General features: G+C 36.0%; 1 protein-coding gene across 3 annotated transcripts; it reads left to right on the top strand.

Moving 5' to 3' along the window:
• The first annotated feature begins 701 nt into the window (after positions 1 to 701).
• Positions 702 to 12,509, top strand: LOC136218496 (uncharacterized). Of its 3 annotated transcripts, none has more exons than XM_066005394.1 (19): positions 702 to 1,107; positions 1,186 to 1,314; positions 1,483 to 1,650; positions 1,757 to 1,840; positions 1,963 to 2,013; positions 2,601 to 2,657; positions 2,740 to 2,822; positions 3,775 to 3,898; positions 3,984 to 4,043; positions 4,582 to 4,800; positions 5,598 to 5,745; positions 6,221 to 6,348; positions 9,152 to 9,199; positions 9,360 to 9,490; positions 9,654 to 9,736; positions 10,326 to 10,429; positions 10,925 to 10,995; positions 11,733 to 12,046; positions 12,158 to 12,298. In XM_066005394.1, exons 1-19 carry the CDS (start codon positions 817 to 819, stop codon positions 12,160 to 12,162), a joined length of 2,298 nt encoding a protein of 765 aa, XP_065861466.1. In that variant the 5' UTR covers positions 702 to 816; the 3' UTR covers positions 12,163 to 12,298. The 3 variants fall into 3 exon arrangements, with proteins under 3 accessions (XP_065861466.1, XP_065861465.1, XP_065861464.1); XM_066005392.1 differs by having other exon boundaries at positions 704 to 1,107; positions 12,189 to 12,509; XM_066005393.1 differs by lacking the exon at positions 3,984 to 4,043 and having other exon boundaries at positions 703 to 1,107; positions 12,189 to 12,509.
• Positions 12,510 to 12,726: the final 217 nt, after the last annotated feature.

The following is a 12,726-nucleotide window of genomic DNA, read 5'->3' as shown; positions in this document are numbered from 1 at the left end:
AAACGCGCGCTTTTTTAAGATGACAGAGTTGTGTCATCGGAAGGCCACATTTGAATTAAGCTGAATTACATTTACACTTTAAGAGAAAATGGCATAATGTGAACTTCAGTCTTGATCACATGCAAGCATGTAGAATTTGCTCATTCACCGTTAGATCTAGGCTTATTACAATCCTAAGATGGAGATTCAAAGCATTATGAGGCTTAGATTTAATAAGTCTATATCTAACCATAAACCAGCAAATTCATGTGTTAATTTAGTATTTAACATTTCATTACTCCCATTTACTTCCTTTGACTTTGTTTGGGAGTTTGGAGGTTAATGGAGGGGAGAGTTAAAAGAGGTAATGGAAAAGGAAGGGAAGTGATGAAATGGAAAGTTAAAAGTTAACATTGTTTGGGAGTTTATAGGATGTAAATGAGGTTAAATGTTTAACCTTGTTTGAGAGTTTAAATATGGAGGGGAAAGAATGTTAAATTTACACCGTAGAGACAAAAAATTTTAAAAAAATTTACGTTACTCCCATTAACTCCCAATTTGAAGGTTAGAGTTTGGAGGTTAGAGAAAGTAAAGATTTAACCCCATTAACCTCCATTTACTCTAAAAAAATAACTCCCAAACAAAATTAACTTAATACTTAATCTTCCATTACTCTCGTTTACTCCCATTAACCTCCTCCCAAACAAGTGCTTACGCCCCTGCCAATATACAGCAATTTACTGAGAAAAAGAAAAGCAGTGAGATAACGAGGCAACACTCATTTTATGCCCACTGGTAAGCTATCCAGTCCAAAATCTCTCCATTGGAAAGATAACAATGGTACGGTGTGCGACCTTTGGGAAGATGACAATATATGCTCCTCTTTCAGCGGCTAAATTGTTCAGTATTAGGAACTGTAACCGTATTGCATTGAGGAAGAAGAAGAATTATGGACGTTTATCTACACAAAAGTTCTGCACCACCGTTCTCGTTTCTTCAACTCCTAACTCGCAGCGTAGTAATCTGAGCGCTATTCATTATGACAGTCTCAGAGTATTGGAATGGGATAAGCTGTGTGATTTGGTCGCTTCTTTTGCCGGCACTTTCTCGGGTCGTGAAGTGATCAAGGTTAGGTTTTACTGTTTCAGTTTTCTTATAATTTGAAAACAAATTTGATGAGGAATTAACAGTTTCAATGCATGACAGACGCAATTATGGTCACTGGATGCGAACTATGAGGAGAGTTTGAGACTTTTGAAAGAGACAAATGCTGCTATAGAAATGCACAAACATGGTGCTTGCGGCTTGGACTTTACTGGCGTGGATCTTTCTCTGGTTTGTCACTTCCTATTTTCTCCATTCTCCTTAATTGTAACCTGTTCATAGTAACACTGTGTCACATGCGGATTGAGTTCCATAACAGATTAAACACTTAGCTCTTAATTTTTATGAGCCGTGTTGCATTCTCATAATTGTTTTGCTTTCTTTGCCTTCTTAAAAAAGGTAAAATCTGCCCTCAGACATGCTCGTAGAGGTTTGGCAGTTAGTGCAAATGAAGCAATAGCTGTTGCAGCTCTACTAGAATTTGCTGATTTACTGAAGCTTAATCTTGAATCTGCAATAAAGGAAGATGCTGAATGGCATAATCGTTTTATGCCTCTTTCTGAAATGGTAAAAAGATTCAAGACTAGTTTTGCTTTTGTTACCACCAATATATGTGTTCCCTATAATTGATGAACTGTTTCTTATGTGCTTTTTGACTATATACGGCCTGCAGATAATGGGACTGGGGATACGCAGAGCATTAGTTCGAACAATACGGCTAATTATAGATGATGATGGCTCTGTGAAAGATTCTGCTGTTGGTTCCTGTTTTCTCACTCAGTTTTTAATGATATTGGAAGACTTACCGCTCACTTGTGCTTCCTACATGATTGCTTTTGTTTTCTGTAGTCTTAATTGAAATTTTATTTCCTAGTTCAGAGTTCTGTCCTTAAACGATCACGGGATCATGTTCGGATGCTTGAGAAGAAGGTGAAGGTTTTGTCTCCTTTTTCTAGTAATGAAATCAATATATTGAATTTCCATATATTTTATGTGAAATCTTCAGGTTTCACAGCCATTTCTAGTATAAAAGATTTACTTATTAGAGTCTTGGCATCAATTGTGCAACTATATTTAAAATGATTATGTTTTTAAGCCACTCCTATAGCACCCTAGTGCGTTCCCAGGCAGCATGCGAGGCCATGTTCTTGACTTGTAAATTTCTTTATGCTTGCAATATTAGCTTGACTATTGCATATTACCATTTACTTATGCAGTTAGGCCTAAAACCCTGCTCAATGTTGGCTTGTCTTCCGGGTGTTGATTTCTATTTGTCAAAATATTATTTATGAGGTGGAAAAACACTCTCAAAGTTCAATATCTTATTAACCCACTTTATGTTGCTGGGTAACTGCACTGTTTGTTAATTGAGAAATGGGTTCTGACTAATGTTTATTTCTGGTAGCATGTTTACAGCTATCTTTAGTGTCTGCCTTTTTTACTTGTGCTGAAACTTTTGATCTGCTTTTACATCTATACGTCCAGACTTTTGATTGGGTTATGATGTTTTGGCTCAGTTGCATCGGTTGATGGACAGTTTAATTAGGAATGACACGGAAGAAGAATCCTTTCTGGTATGACGGGTCCGTGTATAAGTTTTTTTTTCCTGCATCTTTATAGTCACTAGCCCCAGCTCTTGTAACAGTATTGGTTCAGGAAGTGAGTAACACCAATGGCAGATGGTGTATAAAATCAAGCACTAGTCAGCTGACAAATTTCAGGGGTCTCTTGTTGTCCAGGTGTGTAAGATTAATTAAAACCATCCTATAATTATTCAGATGAATATATTGATGGAAGGTGTATCAATTCTGTTAGCAAAATGTTTAGATATTTATCTATGTTGAATAGGAAAAAAAAGCAAATGGACCTTCCCTTTCTCTCATTCAGAAAGACTCCCCACAATGAGTGATGGTCCTCAGCCAACATTTATCACCAATCATCTTTACTGTGATAGTAGGGCCAATATAATCATGGTCCAATACAGCACAGACAGTATTCTGTCTACTTCTATCTTGAATGAAGGGCTATAAGATTCTTGGAAATAAAATTTTCAATCATATATAAACTATCATGAAAAATAGAAGCAGCTTTGTTGTTTTTGGAAAATGCAAGCAACTTTGTCATAGTATGTATTGGAAGTCATATCTTTATTATAAATTGTTCAAAGTGTTATGCAAACATCAAATTAAATTTTAACTTCATCATATTATGCATTATGAGATCATTAGAGACACTTTTCTGTAATATGAAACAATTATTTTGTGAATGGGATATGAATTTTCATAAGATAATCACTTTTATGAAATCATGTATAACTTAACAGTACATTACAAATTATTTTGTTTTTGTATGTGTATATGGTAGATTATCTTTATAGTTTAATCGGATAAATGGGTGAGTTAGGGTTAAGCCGAAATGGGTACCTTATAAATTTAATGGGTCAGAAATGGGTACATGGGTGATAAACAACCCGTACTCACCTACTTCTTGTGTTTTTTAATGTATACACGGGATCAACATTAAAATTTCCCAGGATGCAAGTTTTTATAAGTGGAAAGAATTTGAATTGTTTCATGAATCTGACCCTTTCCTCCTTTCTGTCAATACATTCATTTTGCCAATTTTAACTATAGGGGTTTAACCCATAAAAGCAGAAACATTCAATTTCTGAAGAATAATATATTGCTGTAGTGATTCAGGCATGGGAAGTGTTATGGAACCACTTACAGCAGTTCCTATAAATGATGAGTTGCAAAGAGCAAGAGCATCAGTGGCGAAGGCAGAGGCTGATCTCCTTCTAAACTTATCTGAAAAGGTTGCGAGCTTTTTCGGGTGAAATTTGCATTCATTATTACTTCCTTTGAGTTGCTCACATTTCCATTTTAGTGTTTTTCATTCAGATGAAAATGGATCTTGATGACATTGAAAAAGTATCAAACAATGTAATTCAACTAGATGTGGTAGGTCTCTTGTATTCTCTCTCTCTCTCTCTCTCTCTCAAACACATAGCACATTCACTAACATATTCTAATTAAGGTTTTGAGATAAAGTGTAATATGTTATTTCTAATTGTCTCCATTTCATTAACCAATCCTCTACGATTAAGAATAAAAATATCAGTAAAAGGGGTTAAGCCTAACTCAAAATCAAAGATGCAATTTTCTGTCGTTTTGATTTTATTTTGCTATCAAGGAAAAACCTTCAATGTGTTGAGTGCTATAGAACTTGGCTAAATTTTTCTGTAAATCCTATGATAATTATATTTATGGTTGATTTAAGTATACTTGGCAACAATGGTTCCTTCTGCTTCCTGCAATGCATAAATGCCCTCAAAATGTAGTTTCTTGTGCATGTTTGAACACAGAAACAGTGACGGAACTGCAATTAGAACGTTGCTTCTTTTCTTACAAGATAAAGATTTGCATTTTGGTGCCCTGCTCATGTTCAATTAGTTGCATTTTTCTGTGAATCATTTCTAATTGTATTTCTTTAATATAGATCAATGCCCGAGCAACCTATAGTCTTGCATTTGGAGGTGCATCACCTGATTTATATCTTCCACAAGACATGGATGTACCTTTCCCTTCTGAAGCATCATTCCCCTCTAAGAGAGAAGAATGGCTATTGTATATGCCTAAAGCATATCATCCTCTATTACTTGAGAAGCATAGGCAAAATCTCCAGAAGATGCGCAAGAATGCCAGTAATGCTACCACAGTAAGAGTTATGCCAGACTAATGAATTTGTTTTTAACGGGTTAAGGACAAAGACTTGTTTTTTTTTTGTTTATAACAAGTTTGAGTTTTGCTCAATTTTTTGTCTCTTTCTTTCATTCTTTAAGCACAAAAGATATCATGAGCTTTCTCTTTTACCTTTTAGTGTTCTATGAGAATGATGAGTCATAGCCCCATGTAGCTCTGAGGTGCAATTCTGGCAAGTATTATCATTCAATCAATTTTTACGTAGAAATCAGTTGTCAGCGTGATGTTTTTGTAAGGATATATCAACAGAAAGATAATAGCATAGTGATAGCGTGTTCTCACATCTATCCAGCTCTTTTGAGTGTTAATTTGACAGTTAGTGTTAGCTAGGTTGAGGTAACCTGGTAATTATTGCACCCAATAACCATTGTATATGAAGAAAACTCATTTCAAAATTGCATGTGATATTGCAGTTGATAAAAATGTTCAAAGGCTTTTGGGCTGTAGATCCCTTTTCCTTTACCTACTACAGTTCTGCGAGTGTAAAAGTATTATTTTTATCTTATCTTTTATTTACATTCTACGATTTTCTTCTTTGAAAAATAAAAAGAAAACTCCTAGGGTAGAATAGCATTTTGAAGGGAACATATGTAAATCTTGCATCCTTGATATTGTTGATGGCTTAGTAGAATTTTATGCAACTTTCTTTCCATTTTGTTTTATGCCTCTGAAGTTATTAAAAGAGTTCTTTTTTTGTCCTGAAATTATTTTATTTTATTCATTGAAAAGCAATTTAAAACTCACGGCTGCCAGGTGTCCACAGTGGATTCAGTTCATCCCATTCCAGTTGATTTTTTCATTGCCCGGAAAACAAAAGTCCTAGTTATAACTGGCCCTAATACTGGGGGGAAAACTATATGCTTGAAGACAATTGGATTGGCTGCTATGATGGCAAAATCAGGTTAGTTTTTCATTTTTCCTTCTAGTTTATCTTTTCTCATATGCTCATGGAATGTTTACTATGGGAACACATAGATAGTCCTTATTCCATACAGTTGGCTGACTTTTCCTCTTCTCAGTTTGTTATGTTTGTAACAAATTATCTTCATATGATGTGGAAAGTATCTAAAAAGGATGCAGCCTTGGGAAAAGAAGAAATCATTTATATTGGGACTTCCCATTGAACCTTAAAGGGAAGGATAAATCAATTTTAAGATGGAAGTGCAGTTATAAATTTAGATTTGCGATGGGCAAACTGATTATATTGTATCATGAAACAAGTTATGGAAGTCTCACTATACTTTATCTTTCATGAACTACAGGAGGAAAACTGAACGTTTTTCCGAAGAAATTAGCATTAGTTATCAATTTTGTTTCTTGGTAGAAGATCTTCAAATTTACCATGCAACCATCTAAAAATATATTTCACATTGCAGGTCTTCATGTTTTGTCTTCTGAATCGGTACAACTTCCTTGGTTTGATCATATTTTTGCTGATATTGGTGATGAACAATCCTTATCCCAGTCTCTATCTACTTTCTCCGGGCACTTGAAGCAAATAAGTGTAAGTACAATATTCCTTAGTAAAATTATGTTTCGGCTTATATTGAGAAGGTCTTTTTACTTATGCCATTACAAATTGCTTATATTGCTAGAGTTTCTTTTAGCTAGATTGTAGAAAGAGATTGAACCCGTAAACTATAATTATCTGGATAACTAGGTCCAATTTAAGTGTTTGGCACAAATAAATCCATGAATTATCAGACTTAGGGAGGATCACAATGGTTCTAAAGGGCCCTAACATGCACTTATCTAATGTGATTGGAAATGAGTCACAATAATTAGTGTTTTTTCCTTGTGATGGCTCTTTTTCTTTTTCATGACCTTTGTTACTCATCCTGAGTCCAGTACAAGTTTATACGCTTAGCTGTTTTCTTTTTCTACTACTTATTCTTTATTCTTGGTTGAATGATGGTGTATATGCAATTGCACTGTAAGCTGTAGATGCTTACTTTTCACTCGGTTACAAGCTAAAACTCATCTTTGCATCTAATGATATCATCTTCGCCAGTTTCCATGCTGATTGCTATAGTTAATGGGGATTATTAAATAGTATACAGTTAAACCCCTCCTCCCCCCTAGAACCCATAAGTTGCATAGTTTGATAATTAGGATTGCCAGTAATCGCATGGATGGAAACCTTAGGATCAACGTTCTCGATCTAGGTTCCCTCCGTATCTAAATCATTACTCTTCTATTTCCTTCAATCCAATATAGCTTTTTTAGGACTATGTCCTGGAGGCTGGAGAGAATTGTTCATCACAATTAAAACACAAGTTTTTAGCACGACGCTCCTCCATTTCTGCCCTAGAAAGTTTCTTGATGCATTGTTGTTTAGAAAAGTCACGCTTAACAATAGAATTCTCCAGCCGAGAATCAGAACCCGACACTTCAACCCGATGCTGCCAATATTTCCTCTGTCATACAATCGAGCAAACTTCTTTGTTGAAAGTAAGGGTATTTGGTTGATGCAATTCTACCTCTAATGCAATATAGTCTTGTAACCCATTGAGAAAGATTTCATTTCCTGTGCATGCGATAACTCTGTGCAACGGGCAGATAACTGCTCAAACTTGCGTTGATAGGCCTCAACTGAACCAGTTTGCCGTAATTTAGATAATTCTCCCAAATTTGTGCCATGTGAAAGCGGCCCAAACCGTGAATGACAAACTGTTCTAAACTCATCCCATGTCAGATCAGGCTTATCTCTATACAATTTCAAAAACCATAGTTGTGCACATAGTTATTAAAGGCGCGCCTCAGCTAAGGCTCCAACCTTAGCGCCTCTGGAGCCCAAAGGCGGGCGCGGTCAGTCAGGCGCGCGCCTTGGCGCGCCTCGGCTACCTTAGGGTAATTTAGGGTATTTTAGGGTTGAGGGAATTTTAGGGTTTTTTAAGTTCAGAAAATAAAAGAAAAACAGAGAGAAGACAAAGATCGAAAGTTTTTACTATACATATCGCATTAGACATTATGCCTTAGCGCAACGGTAAACGTTGTTGTCGTGTGACCAAGAGGTCACGGGTTCGAGTCTTAGGAGCGGCCTCTTGCCAAATAAATTGGCAGGGGAAGCCAGTACACCCTTGTGGTGGGACCCCTCCCCGGACCCTCTCAGCGGAGACGCGTAGTGCGACCGGGCCGCCTTTTTTTTTTTTTTTAGTTAACTAGAACTTAACTCATGCGCAACGGTAAAACGTTGTTGCCGTGTGACCTGAGGTCACGGGTTCGAGTCTTAGGAGCGGCCTCTTGCCAATTAAATTGGCAAGGGAAGGCTTGCCCCCAATACATCCTTGTGGTGGGACCCCTCCCCGGACCCTCGCTCAGTGGGGACGCGTAATGCGACCGGGCCGCCCTTTAACTAGAACTTAACTCATGCATTTTATGGTTTTATTGTTGGTATTTGACTATTTGTGATTATTTGTGACTAGTATTATGAATTTATGATTTTTTTTAGGGCACCTTAAGTTGCGCCTTGCGCCAAGGCTCCAGGACCCCCCTTGCGCCTTTAATAACTATGGTTGTGCATCTCCATCTAGATGAGCAGCCACCATCAGTATTTTTTCTTCCTTTGGAATATGTTGATGATGAAAAAAATAATCACATTAACTTAACCAAGGAAGAGGGTCACAACTGCCATCGAGTTTGGGAAATTCGATCGAGAATATCGTGGACCCATTATATTTTGGTCTGGGGTCCTCGATCTACTCTACCTCGATTGACCCTGTTGTTTCCTTGTTCACGTGTTTCTGTGCGACAAGATGCAATTTCACGTGCTAAATCATGCATTTGCCGTGACAATTCTTGCTTTGTTGCCTCTGGCTCTGGGTGATTCCTAGCCCTGTCCTCCCGATACCTGGCCATGAAAGCCTCCAACTGTTGCTGTAATCCGAGAAGATCACCCATAACGTTAGGCTCTGATACCAAATTGTTATGGCCCGAAGTCTTAGATCGAGTTATGGGTCGATTGTTTACTAGACTCCAATCTAAACCGGGTCTATTCTTCTTCGGTTTTCTGCCTTTTGAACCTATGTTGCTAATAGATGAGGATCATTAGAGAGAACCTCAGGTCCCTGTTTTTTTTTTTTTTTTTGTGAGAAGGAACTTAACTGCTGCCCCCCTTCAAACTTCATTAGATAAAAGAAATAAAAATACAACTGCCTGCCAAATAACTAACTAAAGTTACAGCAGCGCTTAAAACTAAAACACACCAAAATAAATCCATGCCACACACACAAATTAAAGTAAAATAAATAACATCCTTATTTCAATTTCTTGGTTCTATAACACTTTCTTAATCATGTATTGTGCAGGATATTCGATCTCAGTCAACAAATCAGTCACTTGTACTGCTGGATGAAGTATGTACTGAATCAAAGTTTTGTGTTGTACTTCTGGTTGTTAGCATGTAAATAATCTATAATGATGTAGCTATGTCATTAAGAGTTTAAATTGGTCACATTTCAAATATAGAGAAACAAATGAATAATGCAGCCAAGATAATAGCTCACACTTACTCAGGTTGGTGCGGGGACAAATCCACTTGAAGGAGCTGCACTGGGAATGTCATTGCTCGAATCATTTGCAGACAATGGTGCTTTGTTGACAATAGCTACAACACATCACGGAGAACTTAAATCCCTGAAATACAGGCATGTTATCTGTATGGTAGAGATGTAATAATTGGCCTGGCAACAAAATATTGTAGTCTGGTCACATGTCTAGCAACATGGAAAAATATTTAATTAACTGTCAATGCATCTAGCTTGTTTTAGCTAAGGTTAGTTTTATATTAAGATTTTGCTTAATTGGCAGTAATGGTGTCTTCGAAAATGCCTGTATGGAGTTTGATGAAGTGAACTTAAAGCCAACATACAAGATTCTCTGGGGAGTACCAGGTTTTCCTGCTTGACTCCCTGTTTGTTTAATGCTTTTATGGTCTGCTATGCATGTTTATAGTAATAAATTAGTATTTTTATTTGAAGAAGCTACCTATTGAATCATCTTTTTGTTTGGTGTCAAAGAAAATGTTTGGTGAGTTTGTTCAAGGAACAAAACCCTCAGGTTGTCTCCATAAACATGTGGTTTCCTGTTAAAAATTCCCTTTTCCAGCATTTGTCACCAATAAAAGAAAGAAAGCTCATTTATGAAATTGAATTCTGTTGCTTTTTAAATGGTTTCTTGTTTTCAAGCTAACTGATCCAGTACACATTGAGATTGGTTATCTTAAATTATTTTTTGCATGCTTTATCTGCTGCATGAAGTAATTTATAATTTTGGTTACATTCATTAGAGCCCCGAATCTCTCTAAATCAGGCAACTTCCTCAAAGATTTCTTGGAATGTTGTTAAATGAGAGAGAGATGGCTAGAAATTATATTCCCTGTCATCTACCTGAAAGGTAGTATTAGATTTTCCCGTGTTTGTATTAGTTATATTTTCCCACTCACCGTAGTTCATAATTTAAGTGATCTGACTCGTTTTATAGGTCGTTCAAATGCCATCAATATATCCGAGAAATTGGGATTACCAGATAAAGTTATTAGTAATGCTCGACAACTATACGGCGCTGCTAGTGCAGAAATAAATGAGGTAACAAAGTGCCAGATATAATTTTCTTTTTTCTGCTGAGTTTGCAATAACTTGCAGCCTAATGTTCATTATTTTCTAGTTTATGTAGAGATATTTACTGTTATTTTTCCATTTGACTGTAGGAAGCCTACACATTATAGCTTCTAATGCTTATAATGAGTGTTATAGTATGCATATGTGAACATAGCTAGCTGTAATAGAAGAAATTTAGGGAGAAATTAAAGGAGCAAATATAGGGATTAGTATATTTGTCCAGTTCCTATCCTCATCTCATTCTTGTATATAAGCTCTTTATCTTTCAATATATAAAATGTAGTTTCTCCCAAAATAACAGTAAGCTTGAGCAGTGGCTTGTTGGTCTGGTGGTGTCATTGTAAGAGATCACTAGTTTTCTAGATATTATGAAATATATATTTTTGTTGGAATTTTGTCATATCTCACTTTAATGGATGGTTAGGGTCAACTATTAAATATAACCCTCATGCTAACTTTCAGGTTATAATTGATATGGAAAGATTCAAGCAAGACTCTCAAGCCCTTTTGTATCAGGGACAACACCATCTTAAGTAAGAATCTATGGTTAAGTCCATGTAGTAAATTCCATTTGCAATGGGCATCTTCGCTAAACATTTAACTACTATAATTACAATATCAAAGATCTTAAAGCCTGTCTCTCAGTGTACTGATAAGTCCTCAGTCTTTCTGTCTCTTTTATATTTCATATTAGGGCATTCCATAACTTTTATTTTATTAAGATCATGGCATGTCATTTCATTGCAGTGGGATTGTGACCCTTGTTATGCAATGCACACGTTTTTTCTGAGGAAGCATCTATATGGTTTGGTACTGGGATGTAGGAACAACAAAGTTGTTATTTTGTTTCTGAAAGCAATGGGTTGGTGGCTACCGCACTCTAAATTGGAGTTATGGGATTGTGGGTTCAATTCCCACCATCTCTAAAAAGTTGGCAAAATGCCCCAAATTTATATGAAAAAGAAAAAAGCCAGTAATTTTAAAAGGTTTCAAAAGCCTTTATTTTTGTGCGAGCTGTTTTTGTATGTGTTTTATTTGGTATTCTTGGCAAGGATTATGGTCATGGAACTATATTTGTCATTTCTATTTTGGTTGTTTTAGCAACGAGATGAGCCTGAAATTATCTCACTATTTTGGTGAAAATGTCATTTCATAATATTGATTTAAACTGGGAAGTCCTGTGCACTGCTGAAACAGTGCTTTTCTAAAGTAGCTGGGATGAAACTGTGAGATTGTGGATGACTATCTAGTATATTTTTCTTCATTGAAGGCTTTCCAGAAGGCTTCATGAAAAGTTACTGCTGGCCAGAATGAAAATTAGGGAACATGGTTGTGGTCAAAGATACAGGAAGATGCAAGAAATAGATGAGATTGCAGCAACTGCGAGGTCCCTCCTGCATAAGAAAGCACGGCAACTTCGCTCACACTCACACTCAACAAAACTTTCTCAGTCCTGTACAGCCAACAAAAGGCAAATTGCGGTTGGTAACCGATCTACTATAGAAGACAACAGTGGAATAAACACAGCAAGTATAAGTTTGTCTTCCAAATCAAGAGCTAAAGCTAACAAACAGCCAATGACAGGTATAGAACTGTGATGAAATATGTTTTTGCTGGATCTTACAAGCAAACTCTTTTTGTAGGTGAAATCTCTGGTTACTAATGGATTTATTTATTTTATTTTGAAACAAAAAGGATGATCGATGTTTGTCCTATTTCACTACAGTGAGGAGGACCGAGCTTCCCAAGGTTGGTGATATGGTGCAAGTTTCATCCCTTGGAAGGAAAGCAACAGTTTTAGAAGTGGATCCATCAAAAGAACAAATAATAGTTCAAGCGGGAAATATGAAGTTAAAATTGAAATTAATGGATATTAAGGTTTGAATGGTAAGACATCTGACATGCAATATATAAAGCATTTCAGCTCGTGTTTCTTTGATTTTGGTTTAAGTGTGTTCTGTAGCTGGATTTATACTAAATATTCTTTCACTTATTTGAACTGTCAAAACTCAGGATATTGACACATTTATGCCAAACTTATAAACTATTTATCTCCCATTTTATGTTGTTTTTGAATTTATTTCCATGTTTATGGCAGTTTTTGTTCCACACTGTCCCCGACAAACAAAAAAGCTTGTTGAATATATATTTTTAAATAATTATATCTATAATATATTCTATTTAATACTGTTAAAATGATTTGAAGTACTTTATATTTAAAATCATTAAATATTTAACATTTTAATAATTAACAATTTAATATA

The sequence above is a fragment of the Euphorbia lathyris genome, chromosome 2 (genome assembly GCF_963576675.1).
Source record: "Euphorbia lathyris chromosome 2, ddEupLath1.1, whole genome shotgun sequence".
Lineage (NCBI taxonomy): Eukaryota > Viridiplantae > Streptophyta > Magnoliopsida > Malpighiales > Euphorbiaceae > Euphorbia > Euphorbia lathyris.
This window is presented reverse-complemented; position numbering and strand designations above follow the sequence as displayed.

Bases quoted from the DNA above. Each gene is read 5' to 3' on its own strand.
- LOC136218496 (XM_066005392.1), top strand. From the start codon at position 817: ATGGTACGGTGTGCGACCTTTGGGAAGATGACAATATATGCTCCTCTT. The intron at 1,841-1,962 runs GTTGGTTCCTGT...TTCCTAGTTCAG, and splicing joins GCTCTGTGAAAGATTCTGCT to AGTTCTGTCCTTAAACGATC. The intron at 12,047-12,188 runs GTATAGAACTGT...ATTTCACTACAG, and splicing joins TAACAAACAGCCAATGACAG to TGAGGAGGACCGAGCTTCCC.